General features: G+C 43.6%; 1 protein-coding gene across 3 annotated transcripts in view; it reads right to left on the bottom strand.

Moving 5' to 3' along the window:
- Window positions 1-5,765: 5,765 nt before the first annotated feature.
- TEDC1 (tubulin epsilon and delta complex 1) overlaps window positions 5,766-27,858 on the bottom strand; it is a 76,998-nt gene continuing 54,905 nt past the window's right edge. For all 3 annotated transcript variants that reach the window (XM_049808133.1, XM_049808134.1, XM_049808135.1), the window contains one exon: window positions 5,766-6,989. In XM_049808133.1, coding sequence (XP_049664090.1) covers window positions 6,630-6,989 — 360 coding nt within the window. In that variant the 3' untranslated portion in view covers window positions 5,766-6,629. The remainder of the gene's footprint in view (window positions 6,990-27,858) is intronic.

The following is a 27,858-nucleotide window of genomic DNA, read 5'->3' as shown; positions in this document are numbered from 1 at the left end:
GAGCGGGCATTTTACAGCATTAACGGTGCAACCTGGAGAAGCCAAGTCATTACAGGGGCCTGATGCTGTCGAGTGATGGGGCTGGGCCAGCCCACGAGGCAGCGATTTCTGTGCTTACAGCAAATGCACTGCCTTTTACCTGCCTTCCCTCCTCCCTGGCAAGGGATGCAAGGGGGCTGCAGCAGCAGAATAGGGGGCTGGGAGACCCACCAGCTCCTCTGCTATGCTCCATGGCCAACCCGGTTCAACAGGGAGCCTTCACGTAAAAGCATCCCGAGAAAAACTCTGCCTGCCCCTTTTCCATGGCCAGACCCCTCATGCCCTGCATCCTCCTGGGACCCGGCTGTTAGCACAGCCTAGGCACCCATCAGCGTGCGGCCCAGGGAAATTGCAAATCCCACTTGGAAGACAAGAGGCAGGCATGATTAAGCAAAATCCTTTACTTGACCCCTCAAGTGCGGGAGAATATTCTGCTAGCTGAACAGTCGGAACAACAGCAGATACCAGCTTTTTAGCTCGGATTTGTATTTGCAACTTAAAGGGCATTTGGTGGTTCCTGCAAGACAAGCCCAAGGGCAGGCACGGTCCTGCGGCATCGGCTCACCCCCACATCCCGCTCCCTCCCGGAGCTCCGGTCGTGCTCCACTGAGCCATTGAGTCCTTCCAGAGGTTACGCAGCTCTGCTCCCTCCAGAGCGGCTGTGGGCTGCTGCAAGGCAAAGGAGGCATCTTGCAAAAACAACCAGGCTGCATTAATAAGGTCAGATGGGAGAAGGAGAGCATTAGTAGGGGCTGAGAGCCTGCTTTGACAGCTACCCTAGCAAATTCCTTGTTTGCTTGTCTTTGAGGCAGTCAGCCACGCTAGAAAGCTAATGCTCAAATATTTCTTAGCTGTACTTAATGCTAAATCAAATCATGAGCCACCAAGAGAGCAGGGCTCCCTGCCAGCCCGGCTGCCCACCCAGACCAGGCTGGCTGCTGGGGCCGTGCCTCTCCCCTCCCTCCCTCCCTGCTGCCCATTTCAGCCCCCCAGAGCCACAGGGGGTCGCTTTCCCCAGCTGCTGGGGGCTGCCCGAGGTACAAACATCTACCCTGCGGTCCTGCAGGACTGAAGAGAGGTCAGCCCTCTGCCTCCCACTTTAAAAGGGTGAAACAAATAAGAGCCAAGGGACGTGGAAAGGTCAAACTTGGGGTAACTTGCCTTACAGCTTACAAAGCGCTTGCACTCCCTTTAACTCACGTTCAGTGTGTAGACAGACCTGCACAAGGAGTATTTCTTGGTGAGCAAAGGGCTCTCCAGCCCTGCAGAAGAAAGCAAACCAGCAGGACTGGATGCAGATTCTTAAGATTCATGCTGGGAAATAAGGTGGGACAGTTAACAGTGAAGGTACCTGACTGCTACAGCTCCTTGGCTTAGCGGGGCACGGCTACCTTGTCACTGGGGGATGATGGTGCAAGACTGGCAGAGTCATTCGTACGCACAAAGTCCATCGGATCCAGAAGCTGGGGCTGGGACAGGCACCCCCAGCCCGGGCCGGGAGCCTGCACTACACGAGACTGGATGTTGGCATGGTCCCTGTGGGCTGCACACCTCCATTTTCCATGTCACCCATTTCAGAGCAGCTGGGGAACAAAACCCCTTAGGGATAGGGATCTGGCCATGGGATAGGGATCTGGCCATGGCCCGGCGGCTGGGACACAGGGCAGGTAGGACGAGAAGCTTCCCGGCCTGGAGCCTACAGGACACCGGCCTCAAGGGCTTGGGCTGTCAGTCGAGGAGCAGCGGTTCTGGCAGACTGCATCACACGAGCTGTTGGCTCCAGGAGGCAAAGGATAAGGGTGAAAGACCCGAGGCTCTAACTGCAAGTGGCTGAGAGAGAATTTGACCCTCAGGCATGTGTTAACACCCGCTGAGCAGCGTGTACCACGCTGCCACGCACACATGCTCACACCAACTGCTACCAGCTCATCCTCCTGCGGGAGCTGGTGGAGGAATCCCACAGGGAAACCAAAACACTCTAGGCTGGAAATCACTACTCCCAGCAGCTCTTATTTTTAAACATAGGTTGCAGCCCTTATTTACCAGCAGGCGCAATGTTGTCAGGAGCAGTGACTGCAGATGCCTCGCTTGCCTTTTCCAAAGTAAACCTCCTGTTTTGACTGCAAGCTGATTGATGCTCAGTTATTTGGGGAGGAATATTTCTAGCTACACAGTACGAGCCAGAGTTATCAGGCAATGAAGTATTTATGGCCAATCCCATTTTCCTAGCAAGATGTTTGGAAAGAAGCACCAGTTACATCAGAAAAAACGGTTAAACCGTGCTCTTCTATAAACACCTCCACGCTGGCCTACCAGAAACTACACATACAGAAGTCCTGTAAAAGCTTCTCTTAAGGCTACGCTTGGAAGCAATCCATCACCAGAGAGAGTGTGGTTTAAACGCAGCAGCAGTAATTCCGCCTGCCTTCAATGAAGCATTACCTGAGCATGAAGCAAAAGGCCATGCGCTCCCAACCCCGCAAAGAGGGTCAGCTACTACGGGGGCTTCCTGCGGACAGGCTTTGCTGGGAGCTCTCACCAGGTGAACATCTGGGACGGCTCTTCGCTGCCTGACCCTTGTCAGGTGTACCCCACGACCACGTTCAGCATCTCTGGCGGATGCTGATTTAACCCTGCTTTCCCGCTTTTCCGGCACGGGCCATCGCCTCTACTACGCTCCTCTCTTCCTGAGATCACTTAGAAACCCTGGATGCAAACCCAAACTAAAGTAACTCCCTTTAAGATGCACCAACAGGGAGAACTTCTGCTATAGCCTCTTCAAAAAAACAAACCAAACCAAACCCTGCTGCCTATTCCAGGTGTTAGGGCAGCATCACCACCAGCCTTTCCCCACCACTTGAGTTTAGCAACCAGTTGCACACAATGTGCAACTCACTCTCTACCAGCTTCTCCAGCCGATACCCACCCTTCTCTGCTCAACTCCATCAACAATTTTAGGGCAGGTTCCTGCTTTCACAAGGAAATGTACAGCCAGCGTGGTGACATGGCAAAGGATAAACCACTTAACAGCTTGTAGCTTTGCTTGTCAGTCTGTAGTGGGTTGTTTACAACACTCTCCAATTTCTGTGAAGTAATACTTAACATTTACTGAGCAGGCTTGAGCCGATGGATGAAATGTACCGCTTGAGTCATCTTCCGCCTGTCGCAGCATCTGCCAGAGACCAACCAGTCATTTGGTTGCTCGTTGCCACACGTCTCCCAGGGCAGCCGTTCCCTTCTACAGCATCTTTGAGTGCTGACACAGGGCCAAGCCCCGGTGACCGAGAAGGTCATTGCAGCCTTTAAAACCAGTGGGCTGTGATGGTGGGTGAGAGAAGTCAGCCTAAACAAGGAAAGGAAAACACTTCAAATGCCACGGTAATGGTATGAGGTGACAAACATCTATTTGTTCCTAGGTTAGATCCCATTAAGCGTGACTGCAATCACCCAGTTCACTTTCCTGCCCTCATTGCAGCTAGTGTTAATCCAGGGATAATTTTCTTAGGCTTTTAAGTGGTGTTTATCATACAGCATCTCCCTGCAGTACTGAAGAGACAGCTGATGCCTCGCCAAGCTCACGAGGATTGGAAAGCATCTGTATTTCAGATGCATCGATATGCCTCAAAAGCAGTCAAAAGTTGCAACCAGTCACTGAGGCATGACCACAGCTCCGTCCTTTTGTGTCCAACTCCCGCAGAGGTACTGTGATTTTTAAAAAGCAGCCTTCACAGGAAAACCACCCTCTAAAATTTGGTGCGTGAGAGTGCCAAGCCCGTAAAGTACCTCCTGCTTTGTGCTCTCCGTGCTGGTGTTGAGAATGGGGGCAAAGGAAAGAGGGGGCTGCAGGGATTAGTTTTAAAACCACTGCCAGCTCAAAACACCCCGCTGACCTTCAACGGGGACCGCAGAATATCTGCTCTGGTTTAAACTGCTAATTGGTGCCTGAAACAAAAGGCAGTGGGAAACTGGTGCCAGAAAATAAAAACTATACTTGCCTATGCTCTTTGCACGAGGCGTCTGAAGTGCACAATGCCAGTGCAGCAACAAGGGTGGAAAGGCGATCTTCTTTGAAGCTGCTTTCAGCTGTAGCCCCTCTCAATATACATGCCAGGACAAGCAGGTCCAGCTCCAACCCGTTGGCTCTCCTGACAGCTTCCCATATGGCCACCTCGGTACAGCGATTTGTGTCAGGTGGTAAATGCAGCTGTCTGCGATCCACTGTAGGCATTTTTATACATCACACACATATATACAGCCATAGTGAGCACCATCATTTTTACATTCCACCAGAGAGAAAAATAATTCTTCAGGGTCAAGCAGGGGAAAGGCGCTGTCAGTTGTGGTTTCTTTTGAAACGGGATCCTTGGATGAACACTGAAGCACACTGCACTAAGTACTGTGCGGTGACAAATATTTGATACTAGGAAATAAGTCATCCCATGAGTGACTACTGTCAGTTTAAGTGGACAGCAGCATAATACATTGTGGCACTCAGCATTAAGCCAACCCCAATAAGCCACAGCAAGGCATGAGCTAGACCTGCACTTGAATCTGAGTACTCTCACCATGCTCAAGACTATTTGCCCACTCTGCTGAAAATCCCAGGAGAACAAAGGAGCTTTTGAGGGCAATGTTTTAAACCTAAATGTGATGCAGTATGAAAATTCCCTTGTATAAAAGCTGAAGGAGTATATAAAATCCTCAGAGAGCGCTCGACTGGTGCTGCCACTCTTGTTAGTTCTAGGATATACTGTTTCTTCCACATTCATGAATAATTTTATCTGAAACCTGTATCTGAGCAAGTCCTCTTGTGCATTGAATTTTAGCAGCCCTGGAGCCAACACCCTCCCAAAGTTCTACCAGCTTGAAACAGTTCAGTGTTTGGTACCCGGCACCCACAGAGATGGTTTGAAAAGCAGAACGCTGTGGATTGGCTTTTCAAGGACGGGGCTATCCTTCTAAGAGCAGCAGCCTGGGGCCACCTGCCCCAGAGATGGATCTCACTAGCCTGCTGGGGTTTTATACTCCAGGACTATTGTTTGTCACCCCCAGTGCCAGCTGACGGCAGGCCCACTGGTTGTGACTGACAGCCTCGGTCAATGCACACAAACACCCCGCTCCCGGCGGCTGTCCCATCTCTGTAGGGTTGACTGGAGTTGAGGTCTCTAGCTGAGAACTAAACCTCCCACCAGCCTTGCTCAGGCTTGGTTCCTTGGACAAGCCCACCAGGTCCACGCAGAGGAAAGGCTGTCTGCAATTTGGCCTGTATTAAACTGAACTTGCATACTCCTGGCCTACTGGCAATGCTGCGTTCAACTGGGTGAAACCAGGGCAAACCAGCCCTCCCCATGTGGCCCTCCACTGACGTTTGTATTGCCACTCACTTCTGCAAAAAATACATGAGACCAACACGGGTGGCACAGATGAGCAGGGTCTGGAAGCATCTGAAGTTTACTTGGTGCAGCAGAAACCAGGAGACCTGAGCCTTGTCCACCCACTCCCACCTGCACATGGTCTCCCTGCAGAGCAGCAATCGTACTGATGCCTGGAAAGAGGTCCTTAAAGGTTCCTCACATTTGGCTGCTGAGTGAGCCAAGAGCAGCTGGTAATCAGCGACACCACCGAGCTGGGGTAGATGACAGAAATCCAGACGGAGGAAAGCCCAGCACTCATAGCAATTCACAAATGAAAAGCAAACTGTTTTTTTAAAAATTTATTTATTCCTGAAAGTGTACAACTAGAATATAAAAATTCTCCTTGGTGAAAACAAAATAGAAAAGGGTAGGAAATGAATGCCAAGTGAAAAACATTTGCATGTTCCAGGGGAAGAAGCCTCCAGAGACATTGCTTGGAGACTCCTCAAGCTTGGAAGTTAAGGTCATATTTCTATTTTACAGAAACTTCCTATAACAGATCCGTAAGTCATCTCATTGTGACTCATAACTCGGTAGAATGGGTATCTAGTTTGTTCTCTTTGAGAACCCAATTACTTCAAGTGCATCACACCAGTAAATGAAATCAGTGTGCTGCTTTATTTATTATTAGGCATTTGTTTTTCCTTATGGTGACTGCATTACAGCTGCCACAAATATGCAAACCAGCTGAATTAAAACAGCACACTTTCTTGAACATTTCCCATCTCTCTAAGCCTTGGTACTTTGCATGTTCTCCAATACCTGGATTTTTCTGACTAATGAACTCTTCGATTTGCTGGAAAATATTGAATGCAATTAGTACTTCAATGCGCAGCCTCAATATATGCTGTGCCTAGCAGCTGAGCACTATAAAAGAGCCCAGTGCTTGGCAGAAGAACTAGAAATCCGAAAGATAAAAGGGAGATTTACGCACACTCCACCAAGGCCTGCTGCAGAATTTAATTGGCAAGGTTAGCAATAAAGGGGCTGCAGAGAGAACCACCAAGGTTATGGCCCCAGTGCAAGTCACAAAGCAGTAACAAGTTATGATTCCCAGGCTTAAAAATTAGAAATTACATTTGGTTCCTCACCTCGCACTCCCCCATGCCAAGCTGCACAATGTGTTCTGATCAAGTCTGTCTGTTCCTTTGCTCTTCTCAGTCCAGCTTTATCTCTTCAAGGGGAGATACAAATCACTCCATCCAACCCTTCTGCAATTTCATCCAGCCTCTGCCTGCACTCTTCCTGCAGCTGCTTCAGCTCTCTCTCCAGGCTGGCCTCTCTCATCTGCAGTTCTCTGATCACCTCTGTAGCACTGACAGCTGAAACAGGCTCCTTGGATACAGACCTACCAAAGCCCATTTTGCTGGCAGGATGTTTGCTTCTGAACACCAGTCTGCATGAACCATGCAGTTGGGGTTTTTTTGGAGCACAAAGGTGTGTAAGATTTAGCAGTTTTAGTTCAACACTTTCCTGTATCTTTCTAGCAGTGGCAGAGAACCCCTCCTTCTGTAGTTCTTCCTCTCTTGTTTTCACCTGTAGAGGAAAGAAAAAAAGGAGGGGGAAGAGTATGGTAGATTTCTGTGAAAAAATCCTCCTGCCAGGAAACAACACAAAATGTCATGTTTGGATTAGGATGTACCAAAGAGAAGAGAGCCAACTGTGAGTGTAAACCCAAGTGCGTGGCAGTAAAAACTGAAGCTAACATGTGCTTTCTATCAGGTAGCAGCCCCAGTGACCAAAAAGCTGCCTGTAGTCATTTGTTTGCAGGTTCACAGTCCACCAGCCCCTCTACTGATGACTAATACACAAGGGCTCTGCATGCTTCCCTCTCACTGAGGAGTGGGTGGTTTGAGCAAAGTGCATGGAGCAAAAAAGGAGACCCAGCAGAGTGACCTTCATCACCGTTGTGCTTTAAGCCACCATGTTGTCATAACAGATTAACTGCCTCGTGACTAACAGTATTATTTCAGTTTGCAAATGCTTTCTGTACTTGGCAATGCTAAAAAGTAGGGACGACAACTGTAAGCTAGAAATTCCTTAATTCTCAATTCTCATTATGGGGTAACAAATAGGAAAAGGAAAATAATGGAGCAGAGACAAAGAAGTGGAGGCTAAGACCAAAATTAGTACCAGGCAGCATACTTTCACTGAAGATAGGCCCAATAAAACAAAGCTTTTCTTGTGACAGAATCACAGAATGGATGATAAAAGCAATTGTATATACTGGGATTTCTCCAAAGCATTTGATTTAATGTTCTCTAACAATTTGATTTGAAGAACTTGCAAGATGATAATTGCCTTGCCAATTTTACTTTACCAGTGGATTAAACATGAATTCAGTGACTCATCTCAAAATGTAGCTGTCAGTGGGGAAACATCCATAAGAAGAGGTACCCTGCTAAGCCCTTCAGGGAAACAGTTCTTGGTCCAATGGCATCTTCTGTTTCTGCTACAGCAACAAGCTGCCAAATCAGCTCAGCCAAAAAGCAGCAAAGTTTCAGAAAAGCAATGTTGCCTCTGCAACCTGCACAAATCCCAGAGCTCTCCTGGAATTTGTGCGCAGTTCCAGAGTTCATGCTTCAAAAAACCACAGGGAAACAGAGAGTCGAATTGGAAGGCAGGTCACCCAATGACTTGCAGCCCAGAAAACAAGCCCTACAGTATGAAACTTCAAGAGCTTAAACTATCCCATTCATGGAGACAGACATATAATTTCGTTTAGTCCTAAAAGAAAGTGGAAAAGAAAGTGGCGAGAGACCAGACTTTGCTGACAAAGCCATAAGAAGATCAAATGGATGAAAATTTGAGTTAGATATTCAGCTTCAGAATAAGACATTGTTTCCTACTGTGAGAATAATGAACCATGAAATGCTTCATTGCAGCTCCAGGGATGAATCCGTTGGACAAAGCTCAGCTCAGGTCAAGCTCAGTGCTAATGACACCAGCCTTTCCAGCCTTGAAACTGCTCTTCAACCCCTCCCTTCCCTGGTCACGTGTGAAGCTCCTTGGGGTTTTAAATCTGCAGATCGGCATTAAGATATTGGTATCTCACATATTAGGGCTTTGACAAGTTCCCTGTAAAGTCAGGCATATTTTGGCACCTCTCTGAGGCACCAGAGATCAGTCAGAGCTCAAAGGAGCACCAGCTGCAAGGACAAGAGCCCTAACGTAGCGAAGTCCCCCCTGCCTTTGCCACTGCCAAGTTACAAGCGCTCAGGGTCAAACCAGCTGCCGTATCTGGAGAAAAAAGGATTTTTCCATAGATCAGTAGGGAGGGTTTCATTACTGAAACAAATTCAGAAGCTTTTGACATAGAGGGGCTCGGATTACATTCTTTCACAGTAAGAAACACGGCACGCACGAGGGCTGCAGTCACAGTTAAACTTCCCCACTGACACCAACTTCACCAGGAATTCACTCACTTATCCCAAGTCTTTCAACACAGTATCTTCATGACCTTTGCAGCCAAGTAATTAATCCTCTCCATAGTCTTCTGATGCGTTATTCTCCACCCACCCCCCGCTCAAAAGAGATTAAGAAAATAAATCAGAAAAGGAGTAAATTTCTCTGATTTTTTCCTAACACATTAAAGGCTTTATCGATGCAGAACCATCTGTTAAAGGAGACCTCTGTTGATTAAGGCATTTGAATAGAGTCGAAGCCAAGAGAAGTCTCTTTGCCCTTGTCCAAGAACCAAGGGTCCCTCTTTATCATAATCCCCAAGGAATCCCAGGACATCTCTTGCTGTTGGCTGCAAGAATATCCAAGGTCCAATTCTCTAACACCGCTTTAGAAGAAACAAAGCTGAAAAAATAAATTCAATGCTATCTGGTCTCCCCACTGCCAATGAATAAATGGAAAATGATGTTTGCACAAAGTGGCTTTAACACTGGAATCCAAGATGGGAAAAATTTCCTGTTACTTACAAAGAACAAAATCACTCAGCAAACAGAGCCCACAAAATGTTATTTATTTATTGCATTAAACTCAGGCACAATACTATTAGGGCTGTATAAAAGTATTCCTAATGAAACATAAGTTTTCATACTCTCCACTGGCCAAAATTGGAGAATTTTATTTTCCATTGTGCAAGGCACATTGATGGAAGAGCATGCTCCGCTCAGCATTAAGTGCTTTGAGTTTTAACTCATAGTAATAGCAGGAATAGGAATTACTATACTGAAGCAGGCGCAGCTGTAAGGACAAGGACAACAGCCTAACTGTAAGAGCAGTCAGGGAAGCAGAAGTATAACAAATTCTGACATCCAAATATCAGAAGGGCACTGCACATGCTATCTTCTGTAAAGAGGACCAATATTTCCTGGGACAACATTAGATAAATTTAACAGCAGGAATTCAAAATAATGAATATTAAATAAGAGAACAAGTTTAGGAAAGCACTATTTATTTCATATCAGCACTATCTGGAGTTGGAAAGCTAGCTCAAGTTCTTTTTTGCACTGTTCTTCCCAGTAAGCTCTGCAACCATGTGTATGTCCACAAATACTCTTGTTGCGGTTTGTAGATTTCAATAGCTAAAAATCTCTGAGGGTTACTGTCAAGTAACATTCTTTACTCTTCACATCCTGAACACTTGTGAAAATACTCAATAACCTCCTCCTGTACGGTTAATTGATGCTCTTTAACAGCTTGCCGTCTCCCATTAGTCAGCACACAATGATTATTCTACACTGCAAAACAATCTCAGCAGACCACTTTGTATTAAACAAACATACTGTAAAAGATTAGGAGCCGCAGCATTTTGTGCCTGCCCGTCTCTATCCCATAACTCTGCCTTTCAGTCTCAATCTACCAGCTGGAAGTTGAATTCCCAATTAGGTACATAGTGCTGTCTGACAACTGCTGCACATCCTCTCCAAATAAATGCAACACCATGATAATCATCATTTCCACTTCTACAGAGCCAACCTCATCCCAAAGGGACCCGGTGCATTTTGAGAAAAGCCACACCAAACATAGAGGGAATCAGCTGATGAGGAATGAACATTTTCAAACTGACACATATCCCGCTCTGCAGCGAGTACTGATCTGGTTAGCTGTTCACAACAGCACAACAGAGCAGTCACTTACAGACACTGTAACTATGTGCATGGAAGCACGCTGTCCCTCTGCATGCTCCAGGGTCAATGTACCCTACCAGGTTTTACACTCCCAAGACCATGATAAGGTGGCAGGAACCTCCCATGGCACCAAGCATCCTCACCAGCCCTACAAGGGCTGCAGATGGACAGATGCCGTAAATGTACAATGAGGCAAGTACTCCTGCTGGGTTCCTTCTAGCTCTTCACTTCACCATGTCACCGACTGCTGTTTGGGACAGGATAATGGCCAAACTGCCCTGACTGCTCCTAGATGGTTTCCTTTAAAATAACTTAAGTCTTCCAAAAGACTATCATAGGTTTTCAAAAGGTATTAAAAACTAAAAGCTAAAGGGAAAACTGTAATAATTTTCATGTTCTAAGGAGAAGCCAACAAACTAGTGTAGTTACAGATAGGAGTATTGCATCTTAGATCACAGACTGAAATGGGACTGAAGTGACAGACAGCCTGTGCTGCCCTTCTCAAGCCTGGCACAGTGCAAAGGGTTGCGGTGTGCACAGACACTGCGGCCAGATTCACACGCAGGAATACGCAAAGGAATAAGCACTAGAATAAAACAGATCTCTTCAACATCGGCTGGAGGGTGGGCAGAGACAGGTGGCCTCTAGTTCCTGATGTGGTGGAATTAAGCCAAGCGGGAAATCCATCAAATGTGGAAAGGCTCTCCCATCTCCCCAGGGACAGCGCCATGACTGATGCTCTGCTCCCAAAAATGTTTGGGCTGAGGTCTGATCAAGGAAAATGGCCAAACCAAAACAGAAGAGGGTGAGCCCAGTCCAGAGTTGGAAAGGGGCACATCCAAGGAACAGGCTGAGCAGGCAGCTTGGCTCAGTCCCCACCATGGTGGATTAACTTATGCACTGATGTGCAGGAGAGACTTCAAGCCTGCAAAGACCTACGCACATGATTAACTTCCCCAGCATTTCCTCATCCCTACGTTCTCTGAAATTTCTTCTAACCTAAGACACTACTGGCTGTCATTTTCATCCAGACAGCTATCTCCACTATTTTCAGTCCTGGGTATCTTCTGGCTTTGGATAAATTTTATAGGGACGAGTTCTGCGGGCAAATCATAGAAAAGGTAATGTGTCACACATTTCAAATAAGCTGCCTTCCAGTTTCTTTGCATGTTCCACTGTTCTGAGGCCAGAACAGTAATACCCAGATTCACCTCCTCTGGACATGTTCTAATTTGTCATGTGGACAGTCCTAATCTTTCAATTGCCCATCTTGTGGAGCTCTACTTCTATCAACTGCTTAGACGACCTACACATTTAGCTCATTTGATCTCTCCTCAAAGAGGAGACCTTCTAGCCCTTCACAATTATTGCTGTGGTTTCCTCAGCTCCCTCACATTTGCCTGCACCTTGCTGGTAATGAGCTTCCCAGAGCTCTGTGTTTCATTCCACATGGCTCAGAAACATCCCCAAGAGGCTGATCTGTGTCCGTTTTTTAACAGCTCGCTAATGAAAAGTGCAGTAAAAATGATGCACAAAATGGTTCTTTTTCTGCTAAAAAGCAAGCCGGATGTGAACTTATTCGGAGAGAATTTTACCAACATGCAAGACATCCCAAAGATATGCTAAGGAGATCTAGATAACCACATCACGTTATTTAAATAATTTTCAGTACTGACCTAACAGAAGTGACAATCTTCCAAATGCTGGAAGTCAACATTTCAGCTTGTTAAAACTTCACATGGCAACCTGAAAGCCTCAGAAAGCAAGTGAACTCTCTGCCTCTCAGTTACATACTTGAAGGAAGCCTCTAGCTAGAGATGAAGTTTAAAATGCAGCAGCAATGAAAGGTCCAAACATCTATTTCGAGGAAGAGAGTGGGGGGAGGCATAGGAGCATTTCCATTTTGTGATCTCATTGTTGCCAGCTTCGAGGAAGAAGCAGCAAACCAAATTGTTGGAGCTCCTTTTGAAGTGGATGATAAAGACCCGAATCATGTCATTATTTTTAAATCACAATCTCTTCGTATTACTCTAGGAGTTTTGCAGAAATGGCTATAATAACGGTATTGTTCAGGAAAACAAACTGCACAAGCCTAGAAATGGCACATTTTCTGTCTCCAGTCCTATCTGTCCACTCATTCTCTCTTGTATTTCTCTTATGAATAGGGAGAAGACCCCATATGCATATAGCATGAAATACAAATTATTCTTGCCATTCTGTACAGATACTACAAACCACAGTGCCTGCCTTTGCTGGAAAACACAGTGCAGCCTGCTCCTTTGTGCTCCGAGTCACAAGAAACAAATAGAAAAATCTCAGATCTTGTCTTTTCAGGTTGGAGAGTGAAAGGAAATTAGGAAATATGAATGGATGCAATATCCAAGCCACTAAGTCATACTGCCTTGCTATCAGGGCATAACCACCCAACACCTTTCATAAACTCCTCTGGTTGCTCTGAAAACACCAAACAGCATTTGACTTGCAGAATTTTTTATTCCTAAAGGAAGCTCATTTTCAAGCTCCATTTTAAAGCTATCATGTCTGAGATGGCCCCCTGTACCTGGGGAGTTGAAAAATGTGAAGTGAAATATTACACGCTTGGAAATGTATGATTAATGAGGGACCAGACTGCAGAAATAGAAAAGATCTGCCAGGTCAGCCAGTGCACTCATCTGCCTGGCTCCGAACAGCTCCGCAGCACATCACAATATCCCAAGCATGGGTACTGAGAGGCATTCCCCAGGTTAGAGGAGCTGCCCAGAGCTCCCAGCCTCCATGTATACTGAGCAGACTCTCATTCGACAGACATGCATCAATTATAGATAAAGATCTATAAGTAAAAAAATGAAAGTGGGATAAGCATGGAGATATTGGCATCGCTCAGAGACTGCCAGCATAGAAGCTGCGCAGAAATCCTGACAGCTGAGCGCTAGAAACCAGGCATTGGAAATTAAGGCTAGTTTAGGAGTTTTCAGTTTCCAGACTGGAATCGAGATCATTCCATGGCTGAACCCTGCAAACACTTGCCTTTAATCAGTACAAGCCCAAATAACACTTTATAAATGATCATTATTTATATCTTTTGCTGTCTTACAGTTTATATCTAGTGTTTATTCCACCACCACCTCTTCCTACCCCCTGAGAAAAACCTTGCAGAACTGCAATCCCAGCTGACAGTCTATCTGGGATACAGAAAACAGGATAGAAAGGATTTGCAGACTACTTTTAAGAAAGCCCTCCTGGTCAGCACTGAAAAACCAGCACCAAGTACAAAAGGAAAGAGAGCAAAAGGAAATAATAAGTAAAAGCATCAATAACATAGAAGGGGGAAGAGCAGAGTCCACTGTAAGCATAACAGAGAGATCTGGAAGTATTAAATAAAAGTGGAATACAATAAAAACAGTCACAGTGATCCCACAATTCCTACCCACAACCTCTTTGTGCTCCTATACAAGAATTTCCTGGCTATACAATACACATTCTGCACCTTGCTGCACACAGAGCAGCGCTGAAAAACATGCACCATGGTCTGTCTGTGAAAGAAGGTGCCCAGGCAGAGTTCATCTCAAACATCATTAGAGGTATCAAGAACTGAACAAGCCAACACCGTTGCTCTCCATGTTTTGTCACTGTTTTCTGTACAGAACAGTTATGAATAACCCAAGTGTTTTGTGTGCTTGTGTGTCCCCAAAGGCATAAAGCGTTTTTCACGCATAAGCAGGGTGAAGGCTTTACACTTCTTTAACAATAAACAAATAATAATTTGGCTAAGGGGGGCAGTTACTTTTAACAAAAATGTTTGCCTTTTTTTTTTTTTTTTTTTTTTGAACAATCATGGCTAAGTGTATAACACTTTCCTTCCTTAGCCATAGACAGTGACCCATTCAGCCTCAGAGAAGCAGAGAAAGGCACCATTTCAAGGGATGCTGTGAATGCATAAGTAATGGAAAATCAAATCCTGCAGCTCCTGCTTCTGGGAAAAATTATGGAGCAGGGGGGGACAGGACCCTGCAGAGCCTATGAAGTTCAAATGTTTGCTGAACAGCTCCTTCCAGGAAAATCAGACCCCCAACCTTCAGAAAAACAACTGAAGGCATTTGAAGCTTGTACAAAAAACCCCACAAGTTAAAGCAAAAGCAGTATCTGCAATCAGCTGTTCTGGAAACACTAAAACACTGAGTAAGCAGGTGTTTTACTATAAAAAAAACCCCTTACTCTAATTTCAAATTCATGTCTTATAGTAACTTGCCCAAATGTAATTTCAAACCTCTAAGAAAGTTATAGAGTTAGTACTGCAGTTCTATAAAACTTGCCTTATTGAATCAAGCTTCTTTGCTGTAAGCTTTCAAGGTTTTTAATTTTCTGCAGCAATTTCTACACACTGAAGAGTAACCAGTTAAAAACGCTGGAAACCATCATTTTCTATTGTAATAGCTGAACACTTCCCACACTGTCCTGCCTAAATGAGGTTTCTTTCTTCTTGTGAGATCCTTGACTGTACACAAAGAGACTTGATGTTCTTCTGAAATAGCCTATTTAATACCAATGCTCATGCATTTATGGATTTAAAGTCATAATAAACTGTTTGATTAGTCTAACCTACCACAAAGCACAGGCTACAGTATCTCACCTAGTAATTTCTGCAATGTTCTACTACATTTTGGTAAGTTACAGGATCTCTTCTATAAACATATACTTTTTGTTTTTTAAACACAGGCTCCAGCAGATCAAGAAACTACCTTATCACTGTCTTATCTCAGCAGTGAAATACATTTATGGCTAAAAATATGCCCCTTTTCAGTGAGTTCTGCCTCAGGCACTGGGTCTTCTTACACCATCTTTCATGTAAAGTCTAATACCCCCAAAACTCCACTTCTGCCTAAGAACTTGCAGAACATGATCCAGCTATAACTTTGCCTTAGTTAAAGTACAATTTTCTCACCTATCAAAAAGACAGAGCAAATAATTCCGTTATTACCCCTCCTTTAATCCTTTCCAACCTTTCAACCATTTTCCAATTGTGATGGTGGTGTAAGTGGGGCCAACACATTTCATTAAGCTCTGAATTGTGATCTATATCTTACCTGTCATTTAATGACGAGTACCAGATAGCAACACTTAGTTGCCAGTAACCTAACAACTTTTCCATGACCCATTACCATTGCCTTCTATTTTACAAAATGGAAAGGTTTGCACGTATCCAAAACCTGATGCTGTAGGCAGATCAAACTGGTTCGAGGTACATGCATGAGTATTTCTTACTAAACCCAAACCCCAGCAACAGTAAGAAACTCAAATAATTTCTTTTGGCTTAACAATCATTATAGCAGCTGAAGCAAAATTTCACATTATTATAATTACTAATTTCTAACACTCGTTATTAGTTCAGGAAGAGGAAAAAATCTTAGGCCTTTGGAATTGGTGGCGAATAAATGAAAGGGGTGATCCCAAAGTAATATTAATGGGGGCATTATTTGTACCATAAACTACGAAGACATTTTAGAAGGGTTGTAAAGCTGAGCTATAGCAACTGACAGAAGATGTAATTATACAAGCAGCTGCATTCCAAATTTTGCCCGGATTTGCAATTTCCTGCAATTAGAGAAGAATGTATACATCTCCATCTTATGCATTTTAAGCAACACATTCACTATTCAAATGCTAGCTCCTAGGCACACCTATTGTCATTCCAAAACAAATTGACAAGGAAGCCACAGAGAGGAAATGTACCTATTTTATCCAGGAATAGAAGGCCATCTTTTAACCGGGGGAGTCCTCTGAGAAGAAACTAAAAATATAGTTTTAATACCAGGAATGCACATAGCTGCATCTGACAAGAACAGCTACCATGGTCTGGCAGGGCACTGCTGCTCTGTGCTTCCTTTTATTATACGTTGAATACTGCAAAGCCCTTCATAAGCCTTCAGACCAACACCCATGCTGTTCTCCAATGGAAAGCTTTTAGATCGTGAGGAAGCACAGTAATGGAAAGTTAGGAGTTAATTAAAGCATTTGAATGAGAATTTCATGAAGAGGAGTAATCTGATCTTGTCTGAATGGATAACGTATTTTTGTTGGGTTTGGTTTGGGGTTTTTTTCCTTTGGGTAGTTTTTTGTTTGGTTGGTTGGGTTTTTTTACAATAATCAAATGGGTCTGTGTTTAGACTCATGTATCTAAATACCACATTAATAGGAGTCAGAAAAGTCAGTCTAGCTTAAGATAAACGAAAAGGATATAGGATGAATAAAACAGCAAAAGAGCAACATTAAGATTTTTCAGGGTCTTTAGTAGAAAAATGCAAAGTTTACCTCCAAATATCAATACGAAACACAAAAGCACATGACTGATAAAAGCATTGCCTGTTTGCTGAGTCTACAAATATCTATCACACAGGCAAAGCAAAAGAGATTAATCCTCTTAGGCCTACAAGCACTGAACTCTGTCACTACTGTGCAGTAAGCCCGTGTGAGCAAACTTCCTTACCATAAGGGCTTCACCCAGCTCTCCTCCTGCAAGGGAGTTGCACAGGATCCTACCCGTGAAGAGATACACAGAGGCAGTCGCTTCAAAGACAGCTTTTGGGTTGGATTACTAAAGGACATACCTGAGGCAAACAGCCCAGAACGAAGGTAGCTATGCTGAAAGCCTCAAGAGATACATCCCTTTTCCACAAAAGTACAAAAATGTTTTCTGTTGTATGTATATTTTCTTGTTGTATGTATGTATATGAGTTTTTGGCAGGAGTAATTTGCTTTTCCAGTGGTTAACTTTTGAGGAGAACAACTGAACTCAAAAAAGAAAAGAAAAAAAAAAAACAGATGGGAGTCAAACATTTGATGTGATTATTCCATTGCAGCAACTCTGTGGGCAGAACCAGCCAGGGACAAGTCTTAAAATAATAAATGATCTTCAAAGAAATCAGCCATTTCTGCATCACCTCTGCTCAGCTAAGAGGACACCAGTGATGCCAGCGCAACAAAAGCAGACATGAAGCATCAGCACAAGCATACAACAAGATGGCCAGAATCACTGTGCTCTGGAGCCAGAAGCGCATCTAAACCTCTTCAGCTACTTCCCAAGAAGATATGCAAGCCCACCACCCATTACAGTCCCACTGCTCTCCGGAATGGGGGACAGCTCCAGGCAGGAGCATCAGAATTGCAGATTCTTTACCATTGACTACAAGGAGACACAGTTCAGGCTTGTGGAAGTCCCATATGCTACACAATTCTGAATGCACACCACAGGGAATAAAAGATAAACACCTATTTCCTTCTCCAAATTATAAATCTTCAGCATTTTACAGAAGAAAAAAAAAAAATTCCATTCTAACAGCCCAGCCTTTTATAATGCATTTCTTTGTAACTACAGTTTTATCTCTAGACTTTTCAAAATCCTTGAATTAATTAGAAGATCACACAAATTAATGTAGTAATAGCCACATACTGAAAATATATGATATAAAACCCAGAGTATGTCAGTGTAAGTAATTTAGACACTTGCAAAAAGGCTGCAGTGCTACTTTGAAAAAGACCCTGACAACTACAAATTACAAAGGAAGGCAACAGACAAGTATTGCTTCATATAATAAATTGCTCACTTATTTTTCAATTTGTTCTTCCCAACTTTTATCTTGGGCAGCAGAGACAAACACTGATGATATGAGATATCATCTCAGATCTAAGTGACTTGCAGAGGCTTGGAGGGCCCCACTTTGTTTTAAGCAGAGCTTTATCACTGTGCAACATGAAAGTAGCCACTTCAGAAACGGAGTGCTGCTTGTGACTTGCACTTCTCTATATTATCCTGCTTTGGAAGAACAGGATGTGAAACAAATTCAAGGAATGTAGTCCCTGTACATACGGCCAAAAAACTTAATGTTTATACAAACCACTTCTAAAATACACAAATTAGAGGAAGGTATTACCAACTAGTCATACAAATTTTCAGAAAAGGGTCCTTCTTATGCAAAAATTATAAGGAGAAAAAAAACCCAAACACAAACAAACAAACAAACAAAACCCCATGACTTCTAGGGAGTTTCTTAATGCCTAAACCGGTTTGGTTTTCAATTAGAGAATACTCCATTGTGCCATCCAGGGCCTTTGCATCGACCACTGCAGAACCTCCACCAGCACTGCAGCTCTTCTCTCTGCTTTTCGGGGAGGCAGGGCCAGTGCATCCAGAGCACTCCAGCAACCCAGCCTATGGTATGAGGTAAATGAACTTTAAGTCCCAGGTGGAGATTCGTCTACATAAAACATTTTCAGAGTTTCAGTTAAAAAGCAGACATTTTCTAAAGCCACTCCTCTTAAAATGCATCCAGCAGTTTCTCTTATTAGGTCACAGTTTTAGTGGCGAGTAGCAGCTGTAGGTGGATGTGAAGCTGTTTGAATGGCCATCGTGACTCTTGCAGCAGTCAAAAGCTGGGCCCTACACTAGCCTGCAAAGGGAAAATTCAAACAGCTCTCAGCATTTTGAGAGAGCTGATAAGATGAAGAGTTAAAAGTAGTGCGTTCTGAGCTCAGAAGTGTACTAAAGCTTTATTTAGATACATTTCTGGCTGGCAAGAAGAGATGTGACAATATTAAATAAGAGATTTGCTTTTATGTCAGCTCTGCTACAAGCACAAGGGACAAAGACACAGACATGAGCTGGATACTTTTTTCTCTTATGATCAAGTACCCTCAATTTCAGGGCAGAAGACTGAGAGAACAAGGCCAAGGTTTTAAGAGAAAAGGAAACTTAAAGTTAAGCTTTGAATCCATGAATGCAAACAGTCCTTCTAAAAGCACCTCTATCAACTCACCTAAAAACCAAGCGGTACTGCAAAGTACGCAATGCTTGTAACTCCTGCTGGCAGAGGAGGAACCCCTCCCGACAGTCTGCCCGGAGCTGTAAAGCAAGCCAGATACCTCCTGGAAGTTACTGCCCCCAAAACCCACTCTGAAAGGTTCGGTAAAACACACTAACAGTGTTTCAGGTAGAGCTGCTCTAAAATACAGCCACTGGCTATGGTGTTTAATATAGCCTCTGTCAGCCAGAATTAGTTATGTCCCCAAGATATTGCCCTTGTGGAGGACAATATTTGTTGCAGTGGCTCAGCACTTGCAAGAGAGTCTTGAAATCCAGCAACCTTGAGGTCACAGGTAACTCAAAGCCCACCTACCTATCAGCCTCCAAGTTTTTCACATGCAAAAGATAACAGTGGTGCTGGGACCTGTGATCTTATGTACACCTTGCGCATCTGAGCCCTACAGGCGTTCCTAGTCTTCGTCCATGTTTTATTGTGTGTTTTAACTGTGAGAACGTAAGTACTACACTTACTTCTTAAAAATGTACTAAAACGTTTACAGTGGCTACAAAACATGTTCTCTCATTGGAATGGGGTATTTTACAGTTTATTGTTAAATAAAGCTCATTTAAAATTTATTGGAGTATAATTCTTCAGCTGCATTTATTACATGTTTGATTGCCTTGGTCGGTATCCAACATCTTGGCAAATAATACGAGTAAAATATTAACACTGGCTATTGATTATACTTTAACTGATCCTGTCACCTGAGCAAACATTCTGCATTTCAGGAAAGAAAGGAAAACAGCATCTTTTGGGAAGCAAGAAAAACTTTCACCCACACTTAGTTCAAACCCCAGTTCTGCACACAAAACAGGAGACAGCATTCAAGTTTTTAATGTTTCTCTCTTCCCTAAGGACCTGGAGTCTTTTAGAATATATAAGCCCCATCAAAAATGTCAGCCTGGGTAATTTATTTTCAGTTACAGTTTTTGTGTGTGTTTGAAATCGGTTTGCTGATTTAGCAACTGGTACAGAGTCTGCCTCTCACACAGTTCAGCACCCATTCAGTAAACTGCACCGCAAGTCGCATCTGCAAACGAAGAATAAGTACTTCTCTTTTCCATCTCTTTGTGTGCTGCAAGCTTAACATTGACTATTGAAGTCTGACCAACCTGCACAGGGTTCTCAGAAGTGAGCAAGATTCTTTCAAAAATCTCCCAGCTCTGCTTATCTGCAGTAACTTCCCACGTGCATGCCAGTCTTAAACTGAGCTAACCAGGGGCTTCAGGTCTAATGCAAACATTAGATTCTGCTGTTAAGAAAAGAACCAATGCACCAAGATGGCTTCTCTCCTCCTTCCAACACAAGAGAGAGCACACTGCTCTCCAGGAACAATCACTTGGATCTCCACTGTAGTCTCCACAGGCACTTACCAGAAGCAAACAGGCTCAGATCTCCTGCTAGGAATACTGGTGAGTGAAAAATAAACTAATGCAAGAAAATACATGAGCAAAAAGTGAATACAAACATTAGGATCTTACTTCCTACTGTTTACAGCAGATCTGTGCTTTCTAATAACCTAAATCTGCTAATACCATGGCAATTCCATCAGCAGCAAATTTAATCCTACATTTAACTAAAGAACTACACAGAAAAGCCATTAGCCTTGTCCCTCCTTGCCATCCTCCTGTCCAGGTCCTCCATCGCTCCCTTTGATGGATGTTTCTGTTGATCTCTCTAGGTTTCATCCCCCTATCCAGGCATCTGGGCCCAACCAACCGTGCATTTCCAAAAGCTGCTCTTGTGGCCTTGCTAGTTCTTCAATTTCTTTTTGCATGAAAAGCTCCACTGACAGCTGCTCGGTGCTCCAGATGGAGGATTGCAAATACAAAGTGGAACACAGAAATGCTCTGGGACTGGGGAAGGGGGCAGGGGAAGGGAATGTGCTGACTGAGGAAATACGCCGGCACTGAACCATTCCCTACCACTCCTCCACTTCCTGCACCCCAGACAGCCTGGATAATTAACTACTCACTACAGGAACATCTTCATATTAGCAGAAAGCCCCGAGAACCAGAATAAACAGCAGAAACAGTAATGATGCAATGCGAACAGTTTGCTTTAAAAAAAAAAAAAAAGAACTTTTGACAAGCCTTCAGAGAGTTCTTCGGTGAGAGCTCAGGTGTCTCTTTGCCACAAGTGCCGGGTTTAAGGCAGCAGAAACACAACCCAGCCCTGCACGGGTGCAGGAGGGAACGCAGCACACCAGGAGCCAGCCCAACCCCCACCAGTGCTCCTCACCATTCACACGGTGGAGAAAATAATGAGATGTTGTATTTCCCTCACCCACATACATACATTGCACATGCCTTTATTTTCATGCAGGTTAGCCACACACAGCACAGCCACCAAGCACCAGCAGTCCCTACTAGGGTACCCACAGCTCCCCATGCCCCCCTCAAATTCATTATGAGACACATAGAAAAACTTCAGAAGTGTACTTGTTTGAGTAGGTAAAATTCAACTCAATCTCGGTAAGGAAAACAAAAAAACCCAACCAAAACCAGAAGGATGTAGGACTATGTTTCAGCATCAGCCTCTGGAGCTGCTTCCCTATTTCAAATAGTGAAGCCTTAAATCAAGGTGCATCAAAAACCATTCAGTCTTAAAAAGCCATCACCCCTTGTCTTATCACTATATGCCCTTGTAAAAAGTCCCTCTCCAGCTTTCTTCTAGGCCCCCTTTAGGTAATGGAAGGCTCCTATAAGGTTTCTCCGGAGCCTTCTATTCTCCAGGTTGAACAACCCCAACTGTCTCAGCCTGTCCTTATAGGAGAGGTGCTCCAGCCCTCTGATCATCTTTGTGGCCCCCCTCTGGACTTGCTCCAACAGGTCCATGTCCTTCTTACATTGGGGGCCCCAGAGCTGAACACAGTACTGCACGTGGGGTCTCATGAGAGTGGAGTAGAGGGGGAGAATCACCTCCTTTGACCTGCTGGTCATGCTTCTTTTGATGCAGCCCAGGATACATTTGGCTTTCTGGGCTGCAAACACACATTGCCAGGTCATGTTGAGCTTCTCGTCAACCAACACCACCAAGTTCTTCTCCACGGGGCTGCTATCAAGCCACTCATCGCCCAGCCTGTATTTGTGCTTGAGATTGCCCTGACCCATGTGCTTCATGAGGTTCACATGGGCCCACCTCTCAAGCCTGTCAAGGTTCTTCTGGATGGCATCCCTTCCCTTCAGTGTGTCGACCACACCACACAGCTTACAGCTTGGTGTCGTTGGCAAATTTGCCGAGGGTGCACTCAATCCCACTGGCCATGCCACCGACAAAGGTGTTAAACAGCGCCGGTCCCAATACTGACTCCTGAGGAGCGCCACTCATCACTGCTCTCCACTTGGACGTTGAGCCATTGACCACAACTCTTTCAGTGTGACCATCCAGCCAATTCCTTATCCACCAAGTGGTCCATCCGTCAAATCCATGTCTCTCCAATTTAGAGACAAGGATGTCATGTGGGACAGTATCAAACAGTTTGCACAAGTCCAGGTAGATGACGTCAGTTGCTCTTCCCTTATCCACCAACACTGTAACCCTACTGTAAAAGGCCACCAAATTTGCCAGGCATGATTTGCCCTATCAAGGCTGCAGGTCAAACAGTTTGGGAAGGTTAGGGGTTACTGAATGGAAGGGGAGGTGACCGATCAGGAGAAAAATACAGAAAAAAAGAAAAAATGCAGGTTTCAGCATGCTCTTCCACTGTCATTAAGGAGGTCTGATGCAGGCCAGGGATTACAACCTCTTAAAGGCTCAACTGTGGGTAGTCAGGCACAGCATGAGCCAAGCATGCAAGTACAGCCACCAGTATTTCTGGAGAGGACTCTAGTGTGAAAAGAGCATATTCAAGATCAGATTAACGGCTCTAAGTCTTTCTGGGCCATGCTTCGAGCTGTATGCATGAGCAAGCTCCATCCCATCATATCGCCATCTCAAAAGAGTCTGGCTTGCTTTTAAATATTATTGAACAAAAAGGATCCCAAGATACAATAGCCCAAGTTTCAACAAAAGCTCAGTATGGTGTGAGCATTTATGTAATGAAAACTGAAACGATCACAATTTGGAGTCAAATACTCTGCATTCCAGCTTGTGGATGCCAAATGCTTAACACAGACTGAAATCAAATCCCCCTCTCAAACAGAGGAGTAGATAACATGAAATATTCAGAAAGGAAAAAGCAAACAAACAAGTTCTCTTCTGGAATTAGGAGATTTCATTTTTTACAGTTAAGTTTGTTTCTAAGAAGAGAAACATTTTTAAAGCTTAACCATTTCACTCAACTTTTTGATCACTTACAAATCCCCAAAATGTCACCAAAGAAATGATGATTATTTGCCCAGTACCGCATGGAAAAGAACAAAGCTAACAGTAAGAAAGCCCCATATTTACATCACACCTCTGTCATATGCCTTTCTCCTCCAAGATACTGAACACATTGCTGCCTAGAGATGGATACAAGTTAAAATGTCATATTAATCAGGGTTTCACAAATCACCTAAATCCCATGGCAACATTCAGATGTCTTGTAGTGAATGTCCCTGAAAGGGGAAGTGGTTTCAGGGTCATTCCAAACACATAACCAAAGAGTGAGATGGGGGCAGGCAGAAATAAACAAAAGAAGATAAAGAAACAAGAAACGAAAGAAAATAAGAAAAATAAGTTCCTTAATTTTACAAGTTTTAAGATCAATAGATTTAACTACCAGAATCACAGTGTGCAAATGATTAAACTTGCAACAAATAGGCACATTGCCCCTGAAAACACATTGTGAATTATAAGCAGTTGTGTTTAGTGGTGCAAACCAGACATTGCTACCTGGCATAGCAATGACTTTAACACACATGAACTACCTCTACATAGTCCAAAATCAATCAATCAATCAATCACAGGCTTGCATAAGTGAAAGAGATGTCAACAGGTTTTCAAGCCCAATCTACAGCCTTAGAGCAGGTTCAACTCCTCTTCAGCCATCCCTGACAGATACTTGCATAACCTGATTTGTGCAGGGTCCAAGAATGGAGACTTCACAGCTCACCAGACAACCTACTCCAACATTGTTCTGCCCTGGGCATTAGGAATTTTTTTCCTTAGTACCTAATTAGAATCTCTGTGTTGCGATTTACACACATTTGTGTCCCATTCACTGAGGACGTGGGGAAAAACAAAAATCTTTCCCCCACAGATAATTTCTATATATTCAAAAAATCATATATGTCACCTTAGTCTTTCCACTTTTAACATAAAGACCTTCAAAGACCTTACATTCCAGACTTACAATGATTTTCATTCTTCTCTTCTGGACTCTTCCCAATTTCTCTCCTGAGTTGTGATGCTCAAAACTGGATGTGAAGAAAGAGCAATTGTAACTTGTTATATCAAAGCTCCATCTAACCCAGCACTGTCTCCAATAGGAAATAGCTAGGGAATAAGTTTAGGACTAGACGAATATGTAACAATACCTCACTGGAAGATACAAATTCTAAACTCCAGTAGTTTGCGGCTGAAGGACTTTCTCAACCAGAAAATACTTTCCATATTTCTTGCTTAATTATTTTTTCTTCATTAACTTGTCCAGCAATTCCCTCTAGGTTCACCCATCATAAAAACCAAGGAGCATCAGAACAACAGTAAAAAAATGTTTCCTCCTGCTCCAGCACAATACCCCTCTTCATTCTCTCCTCTTCTAGTGCAAGGAGCCCTAGCCTAGGTAAACTTCCTCACAGAGAAACCCTTTCACAACTTGGGTCATCACCACTTATCGCTTCCCCTCCTTGTGACTTTTCAGCTCAACCACAACTTCTTTTTTTTTTTTTTTTTTTTTTGAGTTAAGAGTGGGACCAAAACTGCACACGGCATTCCAGGAACAGATGGGAATATTTTAAGTTTTGCTTTCTTCCACTTTCCTAACAATTCTTAGGATTCAATGTACTATTTCTGACCACTGACATTTCCAAGAACCATTGTTATGATGCCAAGAGCTCACTCACATGCCATGACAGTAAGATCAGAAAAAAACACATGTAAAATTATGATACACCCTTCAGGTGGATTTTGTTAGATTCATCTCCATGCAATTTTATCTGACATTTTACCACTTCGCTACTCACTACAAGCACCCTCAACAAGCCTTTGCTGTTGTCCTTCATGTGCTCTCAGGGATTTAGTCTCATCTCTCAACTTGGGCACCTCACTATGCACCTCCTTTCCCAGCGCAGTTATACACATGCTGAGCAGCATGAGCCTGTGAGGCTCCACCGGTGACCACCTCCACAAACCGATCACAGCCGCCTCCTCTCTGCTTCCTGCTCTGCTGTTTGCTCAAGGATAAGAGGAACGACAGCCACGTGGGCAGTTTATTTGTGTTGAGAATCTTTTCAGGGACTTTATCAAGTGACATTTTTAAATGCAATCAAACAACGCTGATCCAACCTCCCTTGCTCACATGCTCACTGGTCCCTTCAAAGAGCTCCAACAGATTTTACAGTCATGATTCCTCTGTGCAAAAACTATGCTGTCTGTTCCCCACTATGTCATGTTTAATCATGTGCCCTCAATTCTGTTCTTCAGAACAGTTTCTACTCAGTTGCCTGGCACAGACATCAGGCCTGCTGGTAACAACAGACATAATTACTCTGTGGATTAGCACATTTTTTTGTGTAGTACAAGGTAGTGGGCAAAAGAGCTATAATAAACTGTACTATCCCTCAGACAGGCATCCTTGTGAAAGCCAAGAGAATTTCCAGATGTCTCAGTATCGCAAGATACAAAGTTAGAGATAATGACCACTTTAGCTACTGCTATATCTTCTCTTTGTTTGATTAAAAAAAAAATACAGAAGGAAAGATTTGATAAGCTTATTTCTCCAAGGAAAAGACTGAAGGGGGCAGAAACATAAAATTGATAGGGGAGCCTGCATTCAGCCAGCATCCTGATTGTGGGGAAAAGAAAGCAGACTACGGGCAGAAAGCATCACATAAGCAGCAACACTATTCAAAGGAAGGGTTGATATCAAGAGGATTGATGGAGAGTCATCTGACCCCCGGCATTCCAAAAAATGCTGTCATGTAGAGTTACAAAACAATTCTGTTCCAGGGCATGTAGAAGAGGCAGCATTCGTGATAAACCATCCTTTTAAAAACACACTTAAGATACACTCCATTTGTTACGCACAGTCATAAACTCATATGACATTCGCTGAATCTCAGAAACACTGGAACTTGACCAACCATAATTCAAATCCAATCAGTGCATCTATTTCAAAGTACAATGAAGAATTAATCGGTTAATCTTTTTGGACTTCATTTCCAAATTTAAACATAAAAAAAATTAAGTGTGATTATTATATAATATTTAACATAATATTTAACAGCATGTATATATTGTTACATATAAAAGGAGTCAGAGCGTATCTTGCTTTGGAAATCATGCATTGGAAATTTTCTTTTTAGAATTCAAAGTCTGAGTTGTCCTGCAAGTCATGTCATAAAAAGCAGCCAAATCTGACAACACTAGAGACCTGCCTAGTCGAGGGCCCCATCACTGACAGTGATCGACAGCAAGTGCCTAGAGAAGACTGTAAGACAAAGGCAAATATATGGAGATACTTCCCCAGTATATTCTCCCAGTCTGCAACAATTTGTACTCCTGCAAATTCCTAAGTTTGTAAAACATATCTGTATATTTGACAATCTTTTATGGATTTCATCTTCCAAGAATGTGTCCAACAGATTTTGAATCTATGTACACTGCTTATTCCGACAGTGCCCTGTGGGAAGAAGTTCTGTACTCTGTGTGAAGCAGCAGCTCCTTGTGCCTGTCCCCATCCAACTGATCCTGATTAGTTCCTTATCCTTACAGTGGAAGAGAACAATTAGCTCTCCACACACTTTTTCCATGCCAGACCCTTTTGAACTCTTGGGCAAATACCTCTTGATCTGACAACCTGCCACTTTTCATTTTGTCAGCTGATCTATAAATCCTGTCTACCAAAATTTCAATCTTAAAAAAAAAAAAAAAAAAAAAAGCCACAAGCAAAAAGAAACCCTCTCACGAGTTAATACAGACACAAAATAGTGATACAGCGTTTTTGTTACTGTTCTGTCTGCCCCAACTGTTTCCTTCACTTTTTCTCCATCCACAGGTTTCATAGATTCTCTGGTATCCTTCTTTCCTCTTGATGCCTGAAAAAAATGACTAGTTTTTATGCCTGCATCTTCATCGTATCTTCTCCTTGTGCCAGCATGTTAATATTCAGATTCACCTTCTACATCTACATTAACAGCTGCTTTATTTATGCCCTACCACCCCCTCTGGGTGCTTCCCAGTGTCTCCCCATCCCTATGTCAGCAAATACCATGTACACTTCCTTCGTATCACCTGCTTTCCTCCGCAGCCAGCCTCCCACTGCCAGTCTGTTCTTCCACCGAATCTTGTGCTTAGTCCCTTCTCTCACTTCACAGG

This window comes from Accipiter gentilis, chromosome 8 (genome assembly GCF_929443795.1).
Source record: "Accipiter gentilis chromosome 8, bAccGen1.1, whole genome shotgun sequence".
NCBI lineage: Eukaryota > Metazoa > Chordata > Aves > Accipitriformes > Accipitridae > Astur > Astur gentilis.
Note: the sequence above shows the minus strand (reverse complement) of the source record. Positions and strands in the feature narration are given on the sequence as shown.